The 15,207-nt window shown below is 37.7% G+C and overlaps 1 protein-coding gene across 1 annotated transcript in view; it reads right to left on the bottom strand.

Annotated features, from left to right (window-relative positions):
• Window positions 1-8,149: 8,149 nt before the first annotated feature.
• The window catches only part of LOC107091554 (leucine-rich repeat-containing protein 16B-like), a 50,390-nt gene continuing 43,332 nt past the window's right edge, over window positions 8,150-15,207 (bottom strand). The window contains exons 21-23 of the mRNA XM_015385543.1: window positions 9,427-9,498; window positions 8,899-9,006; window positions 8,150-8,719 (exon numbers count right to left, since the gene is read on the bottom strand). Coding sequence (XP_015241029.1) covers window positions 8,679-8,719; window positions 8,899-9,006; window positions 9,427-9,498 — 221 coding nt within the window. The 3' untranslated portion in view covers window positions 8,150-8,678. The remainder of the gene's footprint in view (window positions 8,720-8,898; window positions 9,007-9,426; window positions 9,499-15,207) is intronic.

Below are 15,207 nucleotides of genomic sequence, written 5' to 3'. Positions count from 1 at the left end.
AAACAAAAACACAAACCTGATGAACGGAGATATAAATCTGGTTTAGCAGCAGACAGGAAGACTGAGACTCGGGGACGATGAGGAGGAGGAGGAGGAAGAGAGGGATGAACGGATTAAAGCGGTCAATACTTTGGCTGCTTTCCCAGACTGAGATGTGACACTAAATCTGTTAATTCATTCCCCCCTTCACTCCACCCTCCATGCTCGCTTACAGATCTGCTCTGATTCTTCTCTCCTCCTCTCTTATCCCCCTGCAGGATTATGATATTTCTACTGCCATGCCTAATGTCAAGTCGATAATAAAAAAAAACTCAGTGATGCGGGAGATTTAACAAGATGATTTTCAGAGCACTTTCAAAGAACTCTACATAGGAAGGAAAAGTGTGTTTAAGTAAACTTTCAGCAGCAGCAGCAGAACTGTAAATAGTTACTAAACAGGAAAAATTTGATTTTTATTTCATAATTTCAGTGTTAACTTTATTAGTCCAACTATGATTGTATGATTAATTGTGTGAAGTTCCTCTCACAACAATCTTGTTTGCCTTTCCACTGTCGCTACAAGCATGATTGATGTGAGGCATTGCCTTGGAGTCAATGAGTCGATGCAATGAACTGCTTTTCCTTAGATAGAAATCTTTGAATCAGTTTGACTGAATGATCTGGTTGAATTGTCTCTATAAAGTCCCTTGAGATGAACTGTTGTTAATTGATGCTATAAATTTGTTGGGATCTGGAGGTCTGTCCACTTTCTCCACCAGAGGGCGTACTAGATCTCCTGGAGCCGGAGCTGATTGCTACCACCTGTCGCTCATCTGCTCATCAGGAGATCTGTATTTAAGGAGGCAGAGGACGTCTCTCCAGTGCCAGAGTGTTTGCCAGTTATGGTTAGCAAGCTTGAGCCAACCTGCCTGTCTGAATCTCTGACTCCCTGAAAACCTTTACCTGATCTGATTTCTCCTTTCTGCTTCCCAGGTTTAACCTGCCTGAAACCAGAAACCCTGAAGAGTTTCTCTGTTGGAAATCTGCCTGTCTGATCTCTGAAAGAACCCTGGAGAATCATCCCTGTCAAAGACCTGCCTGCCTGCTCTCTGAAGAATCTGGAAGGGAAACTCAAAACTGTGATCTACAAACACTCAAACCAAGCTCTGCCTCTGCCAAGCCCTCAGCCTGCCGACAGCCTCTGGACCCTCAAGGTTCCCCCCCTCAGCCGCTAAGCTCAAACTCCAGAACAGGTACTGTCCTGATCACTCACATCCTGCAAATTACCTGGACATCTGCTAACTCCTCTGTCCCCCTCTGCAGTGAACCCACTCGTGACCAGTCTTGGATCTGTTTATTCTCTGTACAGAGTTATCTCAATAAATCTTTGAACTTTTCTTCTGCTTCAGTGTGTTCTGCATGTGGGTTAGGAACCTTAAGCCAAACATGACAAAATTAACTGAATTTAATTGTTTATTCCTGCATTTACCAATAGCTTCTGGTGTAAGTGATATGCCTCTCTGCTCAGGGCATCACATGAGCAGGGAAAAAAGCTGCACACTGTAGTATTTTGTTTCTTTTTGCCCTAATCAGTCAAATGCTCTGTGCAGAATCAGTATGCAGTAGAGTATATAACTGTAAACCATATCTGCCTGAAGATAGTGAAGATCACCTTCATCTGATATTTGAATCCAAACATGCCTATATTTAGACCAAAGTGGAAACCTATACATACCGATAGTTAATCTGCACTAATCACAGATGGTTTGTAACATTATTAGGTTTGCATAACCTATAGAATGCATTTTGTTTTTTTTTTACATGGAATTCTATAATTTTTTCTCCTATAGCTGTGTGCAGCAGCATGGGCTTATCCAGGTGGTTTCAACTATTCAGATTTATTTCCATTTTGATTGTCCTTCCTAAAACTATGTAAAAAAAACATTCAGCTTAACAATGAATGAATAAAAATTTTGAATGAGTGTGTTTTATTTATTTGTTTTATTTCTGTCCCTGAACTGTTAAATTCATAATAGATGCAGCTTCCTTCCATGTTACCTAAATAATCTGCTCTTTGGACATAATGTAGGACTAAAGTTGGTTAAAGCTTAAAGGCAACCTTCACACAACAACTACTTTCTGTGCTGATGATCCTCTATTGCATAACATAACAGACCCACTCAATGTGCCGTAAGTGAAGGTAAGTGAAAACTATGTTTTTGGTTTTAACTACATCCATAGGAGTGTATCTGGTTTTCCCAGAAAAACATTATCCATCCAGGTAACATAGCAATGCTATAAGAAGGCACTGGGACAGGAAAGTAGCTTTTGGTTTACAGTGCAAAGGTTGACTAAAAATTCATAAATTATCCTAAAATTTGTTAGGCATAACTTTCACATTTGTGTGTAATTGTAATGGAATGTACTTGTAATGTAGAAAACAATAATGTAGTCTGAGATCAAAATGTCCTGCCTCCAGTCCTCCATTGAGCACAAATGAAGCTACAAAAGTCATAATGTAACCCTAATTATGTTTTGCTGAGAGACCAGGTGGGGTTACTTAGTTTAATTTTTTTTCTTTAAATATAAATTTTGATATACATTTAATTGGTTGCACAGTGGAGTATTGATTAAGATTATTGCTGTGTAGCACAAAGTCCTGTTTTTTTAAAGTTTGCTCTTTCTGCATCAAGTCGGGTGCATCCCGGAAATAGAAACCCCACCCCCTGACCCTATTTGACCATAGTGGGTATAGATGCTAGTTTGATGGATGGATATGCATATGTACCTGATCAGGGTTGGAGGTTAAAATAAAAATAAAGACTCATTAAGAAGCTGATATGAAGAATTTTCTAAAACTAATTGTTTAAAGTTTGCATTGGCTCAGTGACATTCACTTGAGTAACTCGTTGACAAAAAACTACCTTTGGCAGCAGTTTTATGCTATATTTATATATATATATATATTTTTTTTTTTTACCGTACTTTACTTCAGTAATATCTTAATAAAATATAGCAACTCTTACTGGAGCAAAATGTTTGGCTACTCCATTCACTGTGGGTAGTGTCGCTGAATAACGAACAAGATTGTTTAAAAAAAAAAAAGAAAGTGCTCAATATGAGTGTCCTTTGTTTTAACACAAACTTTCTGGAACCTACCATGACTTTTGGATTTCCAGCTAATATACAGCAAGGACTAAATATTGTCACTGAAGGTTTCAGAGGCTTGATTTGGAAAGAAAACTGGTTTAAAAAGTATTTCTGCTTGTTGGAATTCTTCAATATGATTATCATCTTGTTTTAGTATTTTTACTACAGTCTTTAAAATACAATAATTTACACTCAACTTTACATTTCAGTCTGCCTTTATTGGATAACTTTAAATACCAGGTGTTATAATGAGTTTATACTAAATATTTTTTACTCTTGCTTGAGTAAAAATACGATGATGTAGTGTTATTCTTACACAAGCAACATTTTTGAGTACTTCTGATAAGGAGCTATGGTGTAAAAGCTAAAACACTGAAGTATTTGTTAAGTGCTTTGTGGGTTTCATTATTCATGTATAAAGCACAGTTAAAGAATGAAATACGCAGTGTTTTGTTTTTTCATAGCTGGAATGTCTACAAGTGCCACATGTGTAAAAGTTTGCATAGCTCTCTCATAATTATCATAACAATCAAAACGAAATATCTTACTCTTAAAATACATTTAGTAAGACCAGGTTGTTTGTTTGTACTTGACTGGTTTTATTTAACTCAAGCAATCAGGTTAAATGGAGGACTGCTGGATGTATTTTAAGGCATTACCTCAAATATTGTGGTTTCTTTCATGTGAAAATCCAAAGACACAAGACTTCAGTAAAATAATTGTGGACTTTTACAAAAATGACTGTTATTTGGAAGGGGAAGTTGGGCCCAAAGAAAGGAAGCTAAAAAAAAGTTGTTTTCTGATAATGCTGGTTGAAGGTGTAAAAATGTGACCGCAAAAGCCACTCTTCCAGAAAAAAAAAGCCCAAAGTAAAAAAGGAAAAGCCAGATTAAAGTTTGCAAATGTTCTCAGGGATAGTAAAGATTTGATTTGGAAACTCATCAGACCACATCTTTTTTTTATGATAAATTTGAGGTATTTTGTCAAAAAGTCAGATGCAGGAAAAAGGAAGAGGTTTGTATGCCTGAAAATACTTAACCAACTGCAAAGTACGAGGGAGGCAGCATTATGTTGTGTTTAAAGGGAGTAGGTGTTTTGCTGCATTAGGAGCAGCTCACTAAATATATGGTATAAGATTAAAACATATTGAAATATCGAAGCAGTGAGAGCAGAAATTGAGGTTTTCTCAGGGCACCACCCATCAAAGAAGAGCTGCTTGCTGAATATCAGCCACTAACCAGGAGCCGATGCTGATGGAGATGCTTCATCTCAAAAACAGGCATCTAGGCCAAAGCTGACATTAAAGGCAGTGGAATGTCACCTGTTAGGGAAGATATTTCCATGACAACAGCTTAGATGAGCTCACATGTGACCTTTGCAAGCAGACACATGATTACAAAAAAAAAAAAACCCTGCAACTCTTCATGTCCTGTTTTCCTGAGTCACTGGAGTCTGTGGGGTTACATTTTGCTCATGCCATATTCTTAGAAGGAGATACGAACAACACTAACAGGTTATTTCAGGAGAGATATCATATAAGGAATGCATCTGGACTCTTAGATGAAGAACATAGAGTTTGCTGAGAAATCGAGTGGCTGCATAAGTTACTGCGAGCCTAAAGAGGGAGCAGAGTATCTGACTCTAGGTAAAAGAGGTGTTAGCTGGTGTATTCTTCTTTTTCTAAGCATGATCACCCCCATTTCTTTGGCACTACCTCTGTCCTTTTATGCTTGTTCATCTTACTGTTCTACCCACCCGTTCCCTCTCTTGCACCTCTCTTCCCTCTGCCTTTTATTATGTGATCATGTTGCTTGGTAACAAGCAGAAGAATAATGAAAAGAGTAGGATGTGTTTGGACGGCTGTGTGACGTGTCCTCGCACCAGCTGCAAAGAAGACAGGGCGATTTGGCCTCCACAACAGGAACATCACACTTACTGAGTGTTAGGGCTCAGAGCTAAGATGTAACTACAGAGAAAACTTTAAAACCACCCCTATATGGCTGTTCTTTAATCAATAAATAGAAATATGAAATCACATTTACATTTTAACTGATTTACTTCATGCTCAAATCATCATTAGATTAGGTATTGAAGCTCAAGCCAGACCTGTGTATGTGTGGTATGAACTCATTGTTGTAATAAACTGTGAGTAGTTTGACCTTAACTTATGGTCTGAGTTGATGCATTGTTTCTGGGAAGAGCTGTTCGCTGTTAGGTAATAATGCAAGAAAATATCATCCATATTTTACTTTGTGGGGTTTTTCACAAAAAATAATGTGAGAAACACAAATTACATTCAAGTGAAATCTTATGATCACATAAATAGGGTTTAGTCAGCGACAATAATGCTGAATTTTCTCAGTCGACTTGCAGACAAAAAAAGAAATCCTTTGCCCTGTAAAATTATAGTCTATCCTTTTTCCTTTTATCAAATTGCAAACAAATATTTTCTCCCTGGAAATTACGCATGTATGACTCATAATAGCGTCTCTATTGAGAGAAAAAAAAAAAAGGTCAGAGCACGGTTACCTGTTTCAGCGATTGCCTCATCTGTAGGGATCAGTCGCCCTCTACTGTTTTACATTCTTCAGCTTGAAACCACACGCCGTAGCCATGCCAACCACATTTCTGAAGTCAAGCGTTAAATTTAGCATCCACCATATCACAGAAATCAAACCAGGCAGCTGGGAGGTTGTTATTCTGAAAACCCGAAGCTGTTCCGCTCACTTTATGAGGGCCTATTTTTGGTTAGCATCACAGCGAGTTCATTTGGAACCGTTTTCACGAATTGACTGCAATTAAAATAATTATGTTGCTTATAATTAAAGTTTTACCCCAATTGCAGGGTCCTCGCCACTTGGGGGCGACAGAAACAAGGCGAAAGCGCGCCTGTAGGTTAACGTGAGGCAACATAAGTCTTTTTTTCTTATTAATGTTGCTTTAAATCTATTGAAGTTTAGTTGAGATTGTGCTCACTGTCAATTTCAAAGCCAAACATTGATCCATTTGATATTCTCCTCTCTAATAAAAATCTAATTTAAGCCAATGTCTGTCTGCTGTTTGAAACGGAGCTAAGGGATTGAAAACCATTGTTAAAGGCTGGATTTACACCAGGCTGGATCAGAACCTGGTGGACCTTGAAAGCTTTCTGGGGATCGTCTTAAAGTTTACCTATAGTTATAGAGCAAGATGCTGAGAATCTTCATCAGCATATTACCTATAGTTTAGTCATATAATTATAAAGTGATATAATAAATATTGATATAATTGAATGAGAGAATGAAAGTGGTTGATAAATATATTTTTTAATATAAATTCCTCTAGATCCTGTTATCGTGTGTGTAATTTAGGAACTTGAATGTTGTGGCAATACATGGAGATTAAGACCTGTTCGAATTCATGGGCTGCGTCCTTTGAAGGCCACATTCGAAGGACCATAGTGCGGCGCCGAGGTCTGTTGGGATTCCAAGACTCCTCGTTATGCGGCCTTAAAATGCATCCTTCCTTTTGCCCGATTTGAAGGACGGGTCTGGTGTATCCTCGGTATCCTTGGTTTTCCCAGGATTCATTGCGAGACCAAGCAAGCCGGCTGCTCCGTGATTAGAGGAAAGGTTACTTGGTGCCGAACAGTGGTGAAAATTGAAAGTGCAGTATAATATGACACAAGTCTGTGAAAAGTTCCGTCTGAAATGAATGAATGAAAATACTGGTTTTAATGGTTATTGAGTCAGATATGTTGCGGTAATGTTTGGTTTATCTAAAGGTTTTGATCTCTTACTGTGTAAAAGCCTATGGCTGTAATTTAAAGAAAGATTCTAATATGTCTGCAGTATGGGGACTATAAATCTGATAGGGTTTTTATTTTTTTATTGCTGTTTTTCACAATATGCTTAAATAAGTATTTTTTGTTGTTGAATATTAGAGATTTTTCAGATTTATGTTTTATACATATGTTGTTTAGATTTACTTATATCTTTCTACCCCTTTTATAAAATAGAATAGAAAATGTCTTTATTGTCCCACAATGGGCAAATTTACAGCAGCAGAAAGATTATTGAAAATGGTCACACAAATGTGGACCTTGGAAAAATGTATGAGACTAACATAATAGGGAAGAGTTAAAATATAAACAATAAAATACTGTAAGTGTTTTAACAATTTAAAACTGTGCACCTGGAGAATAAATAACCAATATCCAGCTATGGACATTTTTACAGTAATGGATATTTGAAAATAGCAGCAACATCAGAGATGTGCAAAATGACAGCAGCATGTTATTTAACTGACTAAGGTTTATATCATTACATTTGCTTTTATTTGTTCCTGCTCCCTGTGGTTGGAACCTTTATTCCACTCTGGATTATCATGAGTGTTGTCTTTGTTCACTTTACAATAAAAAAGAAATAAATAAACAAACAGTTTTGAAAACTTCGGTATTCATTCTTTTCCTGCTTTGTGTGTCAACTATCACGGTTGCTAAGCAACATAGCCTACGGTGGTAAAACCTGACGAAGGGTAGATCTGTTTGAATTCACAGCCAAAACTCTTCCGGTCTCCTTATTTTCAAGGACTTGGAAGGACCAGTCTAGGTAGACGGCATCCTTGGAGGATGCAGCCCATGAATTCAAACAGCCTAATATTTAAGTTTGGCCCAATTTCCCATAATGTATTGCATTGTTTAGCAAAAACAAGAGAATAACATCATCAACTACCAAGCATGGTGGTGGAGAGGTGATGATTTGGGCTGCTCTTTCAGTCTACTTGCTCTTTAAAATGAGACAGGGTGTGTTATTGGGATATTTGGTGAAACATATAATAACAATTAGAAGTATTGATTGTATTTATTTGTAAAATCCTCACAATAATTACTGCTGCTGCTGTGAAGTTCAGAGGAAGCTGGGTGGAGCAAGATGCAATAATAAAACAAATGTAAAATGAATATATTTATATCAAATATTTCACTTAAATTTCTGAATAGGGGAGGAGAAATATTAAGGCAACAAAACACAGATGCGTGAAAAAGAATGTAACCCTTTTTATTTGTGTATTATTGGTGCAATGAGGGTGCTCGTACATAATTTATTTAATCTATAAAATATATGACCTTTTCCTGAAACCAAAACTAGATATAAATCATTAGTTTCATTTGATAAGAAGCAACTAACGTTTCAAATGTCAATCAAGGCGGTCAACTCTATCAGCGATCAAATATACTGCAAATTCAACAAATCACATCCTAATACATACACACATCTTCTGTCTAAAAAGCCACAATGTTGGAGCACTAGGCCCGGCGTTTAGTGAAATGTTTGCTTCTCTATCATAGCAAATACTGTTCAAAAGACAGCAGCCACACAAGGACATGAGCAAGTTTTCATGTGAGAGGGCAAGAAAACAAAACAAGCAAGGATATGGAATAAAGAGGGAGCCATCTGAGGGGTTTGCAACTGATTATGATGATGCTTTGTGATGTTTGTCGTCTTTTCTTCTTGGGCCTGCACCTTGTGTCCTCCATCATTGTCATGGCAACATACCGCTCTTCTTAGCCATCACACCAGTTCGCTGTGACCTGACGCTGTATTGAGGCTGTCTGTGAGATGCAGCAGAAACAAAAAAACAAATAAAACAAAAGTGATGCTGCATGGGTGAGCTCAGCTGGGACTTTCAGACACCAACGATTTACATGGATATACAAGGAATTCTGACTTCCAATTTAATATTAAAGACATAAACACACACATACAGAGATAAAAACAGAGAGACATGTACCAGACAATTCCACAGACTTATTTCTGTTTTGAGGTAGTCTAGGTTTTTTCACAGGGGGTTTGCGATTTTGGGGCTTCTCAATGTTATTGGGGCTTTCTCTCTCAGAGCCTGAGATCAGTGAGGGACAGGAGATAAGTGAACAGTTAGAGAAAGACAGTTTACACATACATTAACAAAACACTATCTAAAAAAGCTTTTGCTTTTTTTGTGTTTTCAATAGAGACAAGGCTTTACTAGAAAATTTCTTTGTCTGCAAAAGACCTAAAGGCTTAGGGAAACATCATCTTTGCATTGAAATGTACCTTTAGCTAAACATCCACTGTATATGCAATTAATTAAAAAGGAAACAGTCTTTAAATTATGCTTGCTTACAAGAAGTAGTTTAAAAAACAACAACGAACAAATGATAAAGTAACAACCTCGCTGTGGTAGTATTTCATGCTTTATGTCAACTCTTTTGGTGTTGAGAAAAACAAAAACAAAACAACCAAGCTTTTTAATGAATTCTACCAGAAAGCATTGTTTTACCTGCATCACAAGACATTGCTTTTCTGTTCCTCTGTGGTTTCACAGGAGCTTGAGGTCTCAGTCCTTCGTACCCTGGACAACATTTAAACAGCTTCAGTAAAGCACTCTCATCCTTCTATCCTTGTATGGAGCTTCACATGCAAACATTTAGTTTTTTTCCCTTTTTTTTTTGTAAATTGTGTCTTCTAAATCCCAGTTCTGGGTTTTATGAGTTATTGCATTTATCTACTTGCTTTTTTTTTTATTCAAAAAGTAATAAGTTATTGTTTATTTTTGACAGGCATTTCTTTCACTTTGAGGTTTAATTGTGTAACTTTTCCAAGTGTCATTCATTGCTTTGCTGCCTATTTTGATCACCATTACCTGGTTAAACACAGATCAAATAAACAAACAATTGTGTTTTTTTTAATCTGGATTGTATGTACCGTAAATCCTCTAATATTGGCCTCTATTCCATTAGCAGCCGGGTCTCTAATAATGGGCTGTCAGGCTGTCGGTGGAGGTAAATACTGGCCGGACTCTTATACAGGCTGGGGCTATAATTAGAATCAACAATGTTCCTGGGAAGTCCTCAACAACTTGTGATGGTAACATCCAAATACCATAGGGGGGCAATGTTTGCTAACGAATCCAAGCCATTAGCATGGGGAGTCCAATCCTTAGCGCAGACAGGAGGTCGGCTTGTTTTGTTTTTATGACCGAAATTGCGGAAAACAACTCGTGAAGTTCGATCAGCTAGAGGAGCGAGGTGCGCGAGAACGCTGGGACCCTTTTTCCACCTGGATCTCTGCTCTTTTTCGCCGTCATGTCCCTCCATTGTCGGACTAAACTCGCCCCCACTTCCTAATCGCCTCAGCCATATCTAAACCCACAGTTTATAGCGCAGACCACGCTTCAATATTGAGCATAAATAAAAAATGTCTGCGTGAAGCTCACTGCAGCACACTGCTGCAGGAGTATAACTAGCCACAAAATCGTTCTGATCTGAAAGACAGATATGATTACCGGTAGGTCTGGTGGTAACCAGGCAGCGTCAATATGACAGAATTTTGTTGGCCTTCTTTATTCTGAATTTCCCTTGAAATATACAGTGGGGCAAAAAGTATTTAGTCAGCCACCAATAGTGCAAGTTCTCCCACTCAAAAACATGAGAGGCTGGTAATTTTCATCATAGATATACCTCAACTATGAGAGACAAAATGAGAAAAAAATCCAGAAAATCACATTGTCTGATTTTTAAAGAATTTATTTGCAAAATATGGTGGAAAATAAGTATTTGGTCAGTTACAAACAAGCAAGATTTCTGGCTCTCACAGACCTGTAACTTCTTCTGTAAGAGGCTCCTCTGTCCTCCACTCGTTACCTTCATTAATGGCACCTGTTTGAACCCATTATCAGTATAAAAGACACCTGTCCACAACCTCAAACAGTCACACTCTAAACTCCACCATGGCCAAAACCAGAGAGCTGTCAAATGTCACCTGAAACAAAATTATAGACCTGCACCAGGCTGGGAAGTCTGAATCTGCAATAGGTAAACAGCTTGGTGTGAAAAAATCAACTGTGGGATCAATTATTAGAAAATGGAAAACATACAAGACCACTGATAATCTTCCTCGATCTGGGGCTCCACGCAAGATCTCACCCCGTGGGGTCAAAATGATCACAAGAACGGTGAGTAAAAATCCCAGAACCACAAGGGGGGACCTAGTGAATGACCTGCAGAGAGCTGGGACCAAAGTAACAAAGGCTACCATCAGTAACACACTACGCCGGCCAGGGACTCAAATCCTGCAGTGCCAGACGTGTCCCCCTGCTTAAGCCAGTACATCGCAAGGCCCGTCTCAAGTTTGCTAGAGAGCATTTGGATGATCCAGACGATGACTGGGAGAATATCATATGGTCAGATGAAACGAAAATAGGTCTTTTTGGTAAAAACTCTACTCGTCGTGTTTGGAGGAGAGAGAATGCTGAGTTGCATCCAAAGAACACCATACCTACAGTGAAGCATGGGGGTGGAAACATCATGCTTTGGGGCTTTTTTTCTGCTAAGGGACCAGGACGACTGATCCGTGTGAAGGAAAGAATGAATGAGGCCATGCATCGTCAAATTTTGAGTGAAAACCTCCTTCCATCAGCAAGGGCATTGAAGATGAAACGTGGCTGGGTATTTCAGCATGACAATGATCCCAAACACACCGCCCGGGTAACGAAGGAGTAGCTTCGTAAGAAGCATTTCAAGGTCCTGGAGTGGCCTAGCCAGTCTCCAGATCTCAACCCAATAGAAAATCTTTGGAGGGAGTTGAAAGTCCGTGTTGCCCAGCGACAGCCCCAGAACATCACTGCTCTAGAGGAGATCTGCATGGAGAAATGGGCCAAAATACCAGCAACAGTGTGTGAAAACCTTGTGAAGACTTACAGAAAACGTTTGATCTCTGTCATTGCCAACAAAGGGTATATAACAAAGTATTGAGAGGAACTTTTGTTATTGACCAAATACTTATTTTCCACCATATTTTGCAAATAAATTCTTTAAAAATCAGACAATGTGATTTTCTGGATTTTTTTTCTCATTTTGTCTCTCATAGTTGAGGTATATCTATGATGAAAATTACCGGCCTCTCTCATCTTTTTGAAAGGGAGAACTTGCACTATTGGTGGCTGACTAAATACTTTTTTGCCCCACTGTATGATACTGGTAGCCTACTTCCACTTAGCCTGCCTTAGGTAAAATTTTGCTGTGATGGCAGAACAGTTTCCATAATTTTTTTTAAAACTTTGTTTGCAAGTCAGTCTGGCCAAGATTCCATTCTGTGTCTGTTTTTTTCTGCAGTATCGCTGTGCAAAAAAATTGCAGCTGCTGGAAGATGTCTGAATAAGGTTCTGTATACCGTTATGGTAACTGTACTTTTTCAATAAATGAACCTAGTATTTTACAGGTTCAAAGAGAAACAAAATGATCCAATAGAAATAGAGGCCTGCTTCTAATTCTGGCTTCCCTCCAATAATGGCCTGGACCAAGATGTGCCTGAGTAAAATATAGACCCCGTCCTATATTAGAGGATTTATGGTAATGTACAACACAAAGAAATATTTATTTTTACAAACAAGTGTTGCGGGCATTTATATTCTACACTATAATTTTCTAACTAAAGATGCACCTGTCTGTCTGTCTAAAACCACTGACATTTCTTCTCTGCCTTAGTTAAAAAACAATACTGGCTTGCTATCAAAATCCCTGTCAATATCAAAAGAAATATGACTTGGCCAGCTTACCACTTTCAAAAGGCATTAACAATAACGTTTACAATAAATGGAAATAATCATCAGCTGGTCCAGTTTTACTCATGGGATGGATATCATTAGCAGACATTGGCCAAAACAGAGAAATATTGTGTATCCATAATTCTAATACCCTGAAGTAAAATGTAGTGGAACCAGTTGTTTTTGAAATTCATGTAGACACTAAGCAGAGTCTGTTTTAAATTCAAAAGCAGACAAAAAGTCCTTATTTACTCTACAGGAGCTGCAGGGGGTCAGTTTAGGTTAACAGGATAACTATAAGTCCAGAAAAAAGAAAAACTATAGAGGTCTCCTTTGAAATTTAACTCCAGCCATACAGCAGATTTACCAAACACACTAAAGAAGCTTTTCTGTTCAGATGGCAAAAGCTTAACTGTTTGTCTGATATGTAAAACCAATATTTGGGAATCATTTTTATCTCGCAGGGACAAGTAAACTGACCAGGTTGATTTGAAAGTTTAGTATAGCTCCATGCAGAAAAATTAAGGATAAATCTTGAGGCTGCAAAGGTATTGTGAGGGAGGTTCAACCTCCAGCAGTACAATGATCCTTATCATTAAGCGAGAGCTAAAGAACATACATTTTAGCTTTTTGTTTTTATTTTTCTTTCACATTCAGTCAAGGGCGTAGGTTTGATTTCAACTTTGGTAGGGACACTGTTGGTCTTCAGTTTCATTGGTCTGATGTCATTGGTCCTTTGCAAAAATATGCATGATCTTTTTTTATGCCTAATGTGAGCATCAGGGCACATTTTGTTTAAAGAGATCCGCAGCATTTATTCCTACATCAATACAAATCTTACAAGCACTACACGCACTAGATGCTGTTTATCAATGTTTAAGCCCTCACTGACTCTGACGAATGTGGAATAAGGACTTTTTTCCACTTTGAAAAGGTTTGCATTTAAACTTACCAGGGCCTATTTAACCAAATATAGTCTAACTATTCCTGCTATATGTGGATTTATCCTGTGTTTTCTTTTGAAGATATAGAATTGTGCAGAGGTAAACAGAGGTAAAACCCACTCTATTTTTTTTTATCAAATATGCTCTCTGTATCACGCATAAAAAAAAAAAAAAAATACATTAAAGGGACAGCAAATAAATGTATTGTATTTACATGTGCACTGGAACTATAAGAGGAACTCACACTGAGCATTTAAAATATTAACTTCACTATACAAGTCCTGCATATGGGCTGTAGTTACTCTCTGTAGCCCATTTAATGTATTTTATCTATGGCTGAAACAATCATATTAATGGAATATTTAAATAATCGTCATTTTAGTAATTGATTATTCATTAACCGGAGTATAGGGCCACAAAAATGTGCCTTTAGCGAGCAGGAATTATACAAAGATTGTAAAAATATGTAAAGATTTTGCATTAAAAATAGAAAAAAAAAGTTTTTTTCTGTCAATATTCTCCATCCAGAACTCCTCAAGAGGAAACGTTTGTTTCATCTGATTTAATTTCTTAAAAAATCTTCTTTAAGGAACCTTTGGCTATCTGATTATTAATCGATTCATCGAAAAAATAAACAGATTAATCAATTTAAAAAATAATCATTAGTTGCAGCCCTAATTTTATGGTAACATTCCAAACACATTTCTTAATACAGCACTGAAGGGCAGCTGCTTCACCCTGAGGCTGCCCTGCATCATTATATCTGGATTTCCTAAAATCATATAATGTTTCTATTATATAAGTGGGTTTTTATTGCTTACTGTCTGAATGTTTAAGTAGCTCCTTATGTCTATCTTCTTTTTTAATGGCATCATCTACAAAGCACAACACTAAGAATAAGCCTAAATTTATTCAAATATAAAATCGCTTTTAACAACTATAGAAGCAATTTTTAAAATCTTATCTGTAATGTAATAGTAAGCTAAATAAACAGCCAGATTCAAGCATTATTTATCAGACATTAATGTTTGTACTAATTTACTTATGCACCGTGTGGAAATCTAGAAAAATACGTGAAAGATACAGGAAAGACCAGGCAGCTGTAGATACCAGGCAGAGGACCTTCGAGAGGAAAAGAAGCCACTGCTGCAACAATGCTGTAAAGTAAATTATAAACTTGTTGTTCACATCCAATTATTGGTAGGGACAAATGGGTCGGTCCAAAATTTTGGAAGGGACATGTCCCTATGGAAACCTACGCCCATGCATTCAGTCTCAGTCTGACACAGAATTCCCAACAAAATAGATGGATCTCTGCGATTAAAATGTGACAAAAATGTGTTATATTTAAAGCTACAGTGTGTAACTTTTAGCGACATCTAGCGGTCAGACTGCAGACTGCAGCAACATGAACATCTCCCCCCCCACCGCTTCTCCCCTCCAACAGTACCGCGAGTGTTACGGGACAAAATGTCTTCCACGACGTCCGCATCACATACCTTCTCAAGTGATGAGGTTTGTTTACATAGATAATTTTACAGATAGTATTTCATTAGTCTGCGTAGGGTATAGA

The sequence above is a fragment of the Cyprinodon variegatus genome, unplaced genomic scaffold (genome assembly GCF_000732505.1).
Source record: "Cyprinodon variegatus isolate N-32 unplaced genomic scaffold, C_variegatus-1.0 Scaffold343, whole genome shotgun sequence".
Classification (NCBI taxonomy): domain Eukaryota; kingdom Metazoa; phylum Chordata; class Actinopteri; order Cyprinodontiformes; family Cyprinodontidae; genus Cyprinodon; species Cyprinodon variegatus.
Note: the sequence above shows the minus strand (reverse complement) of the source record. Positions and strands in the feature narration are given on the sequence as shown.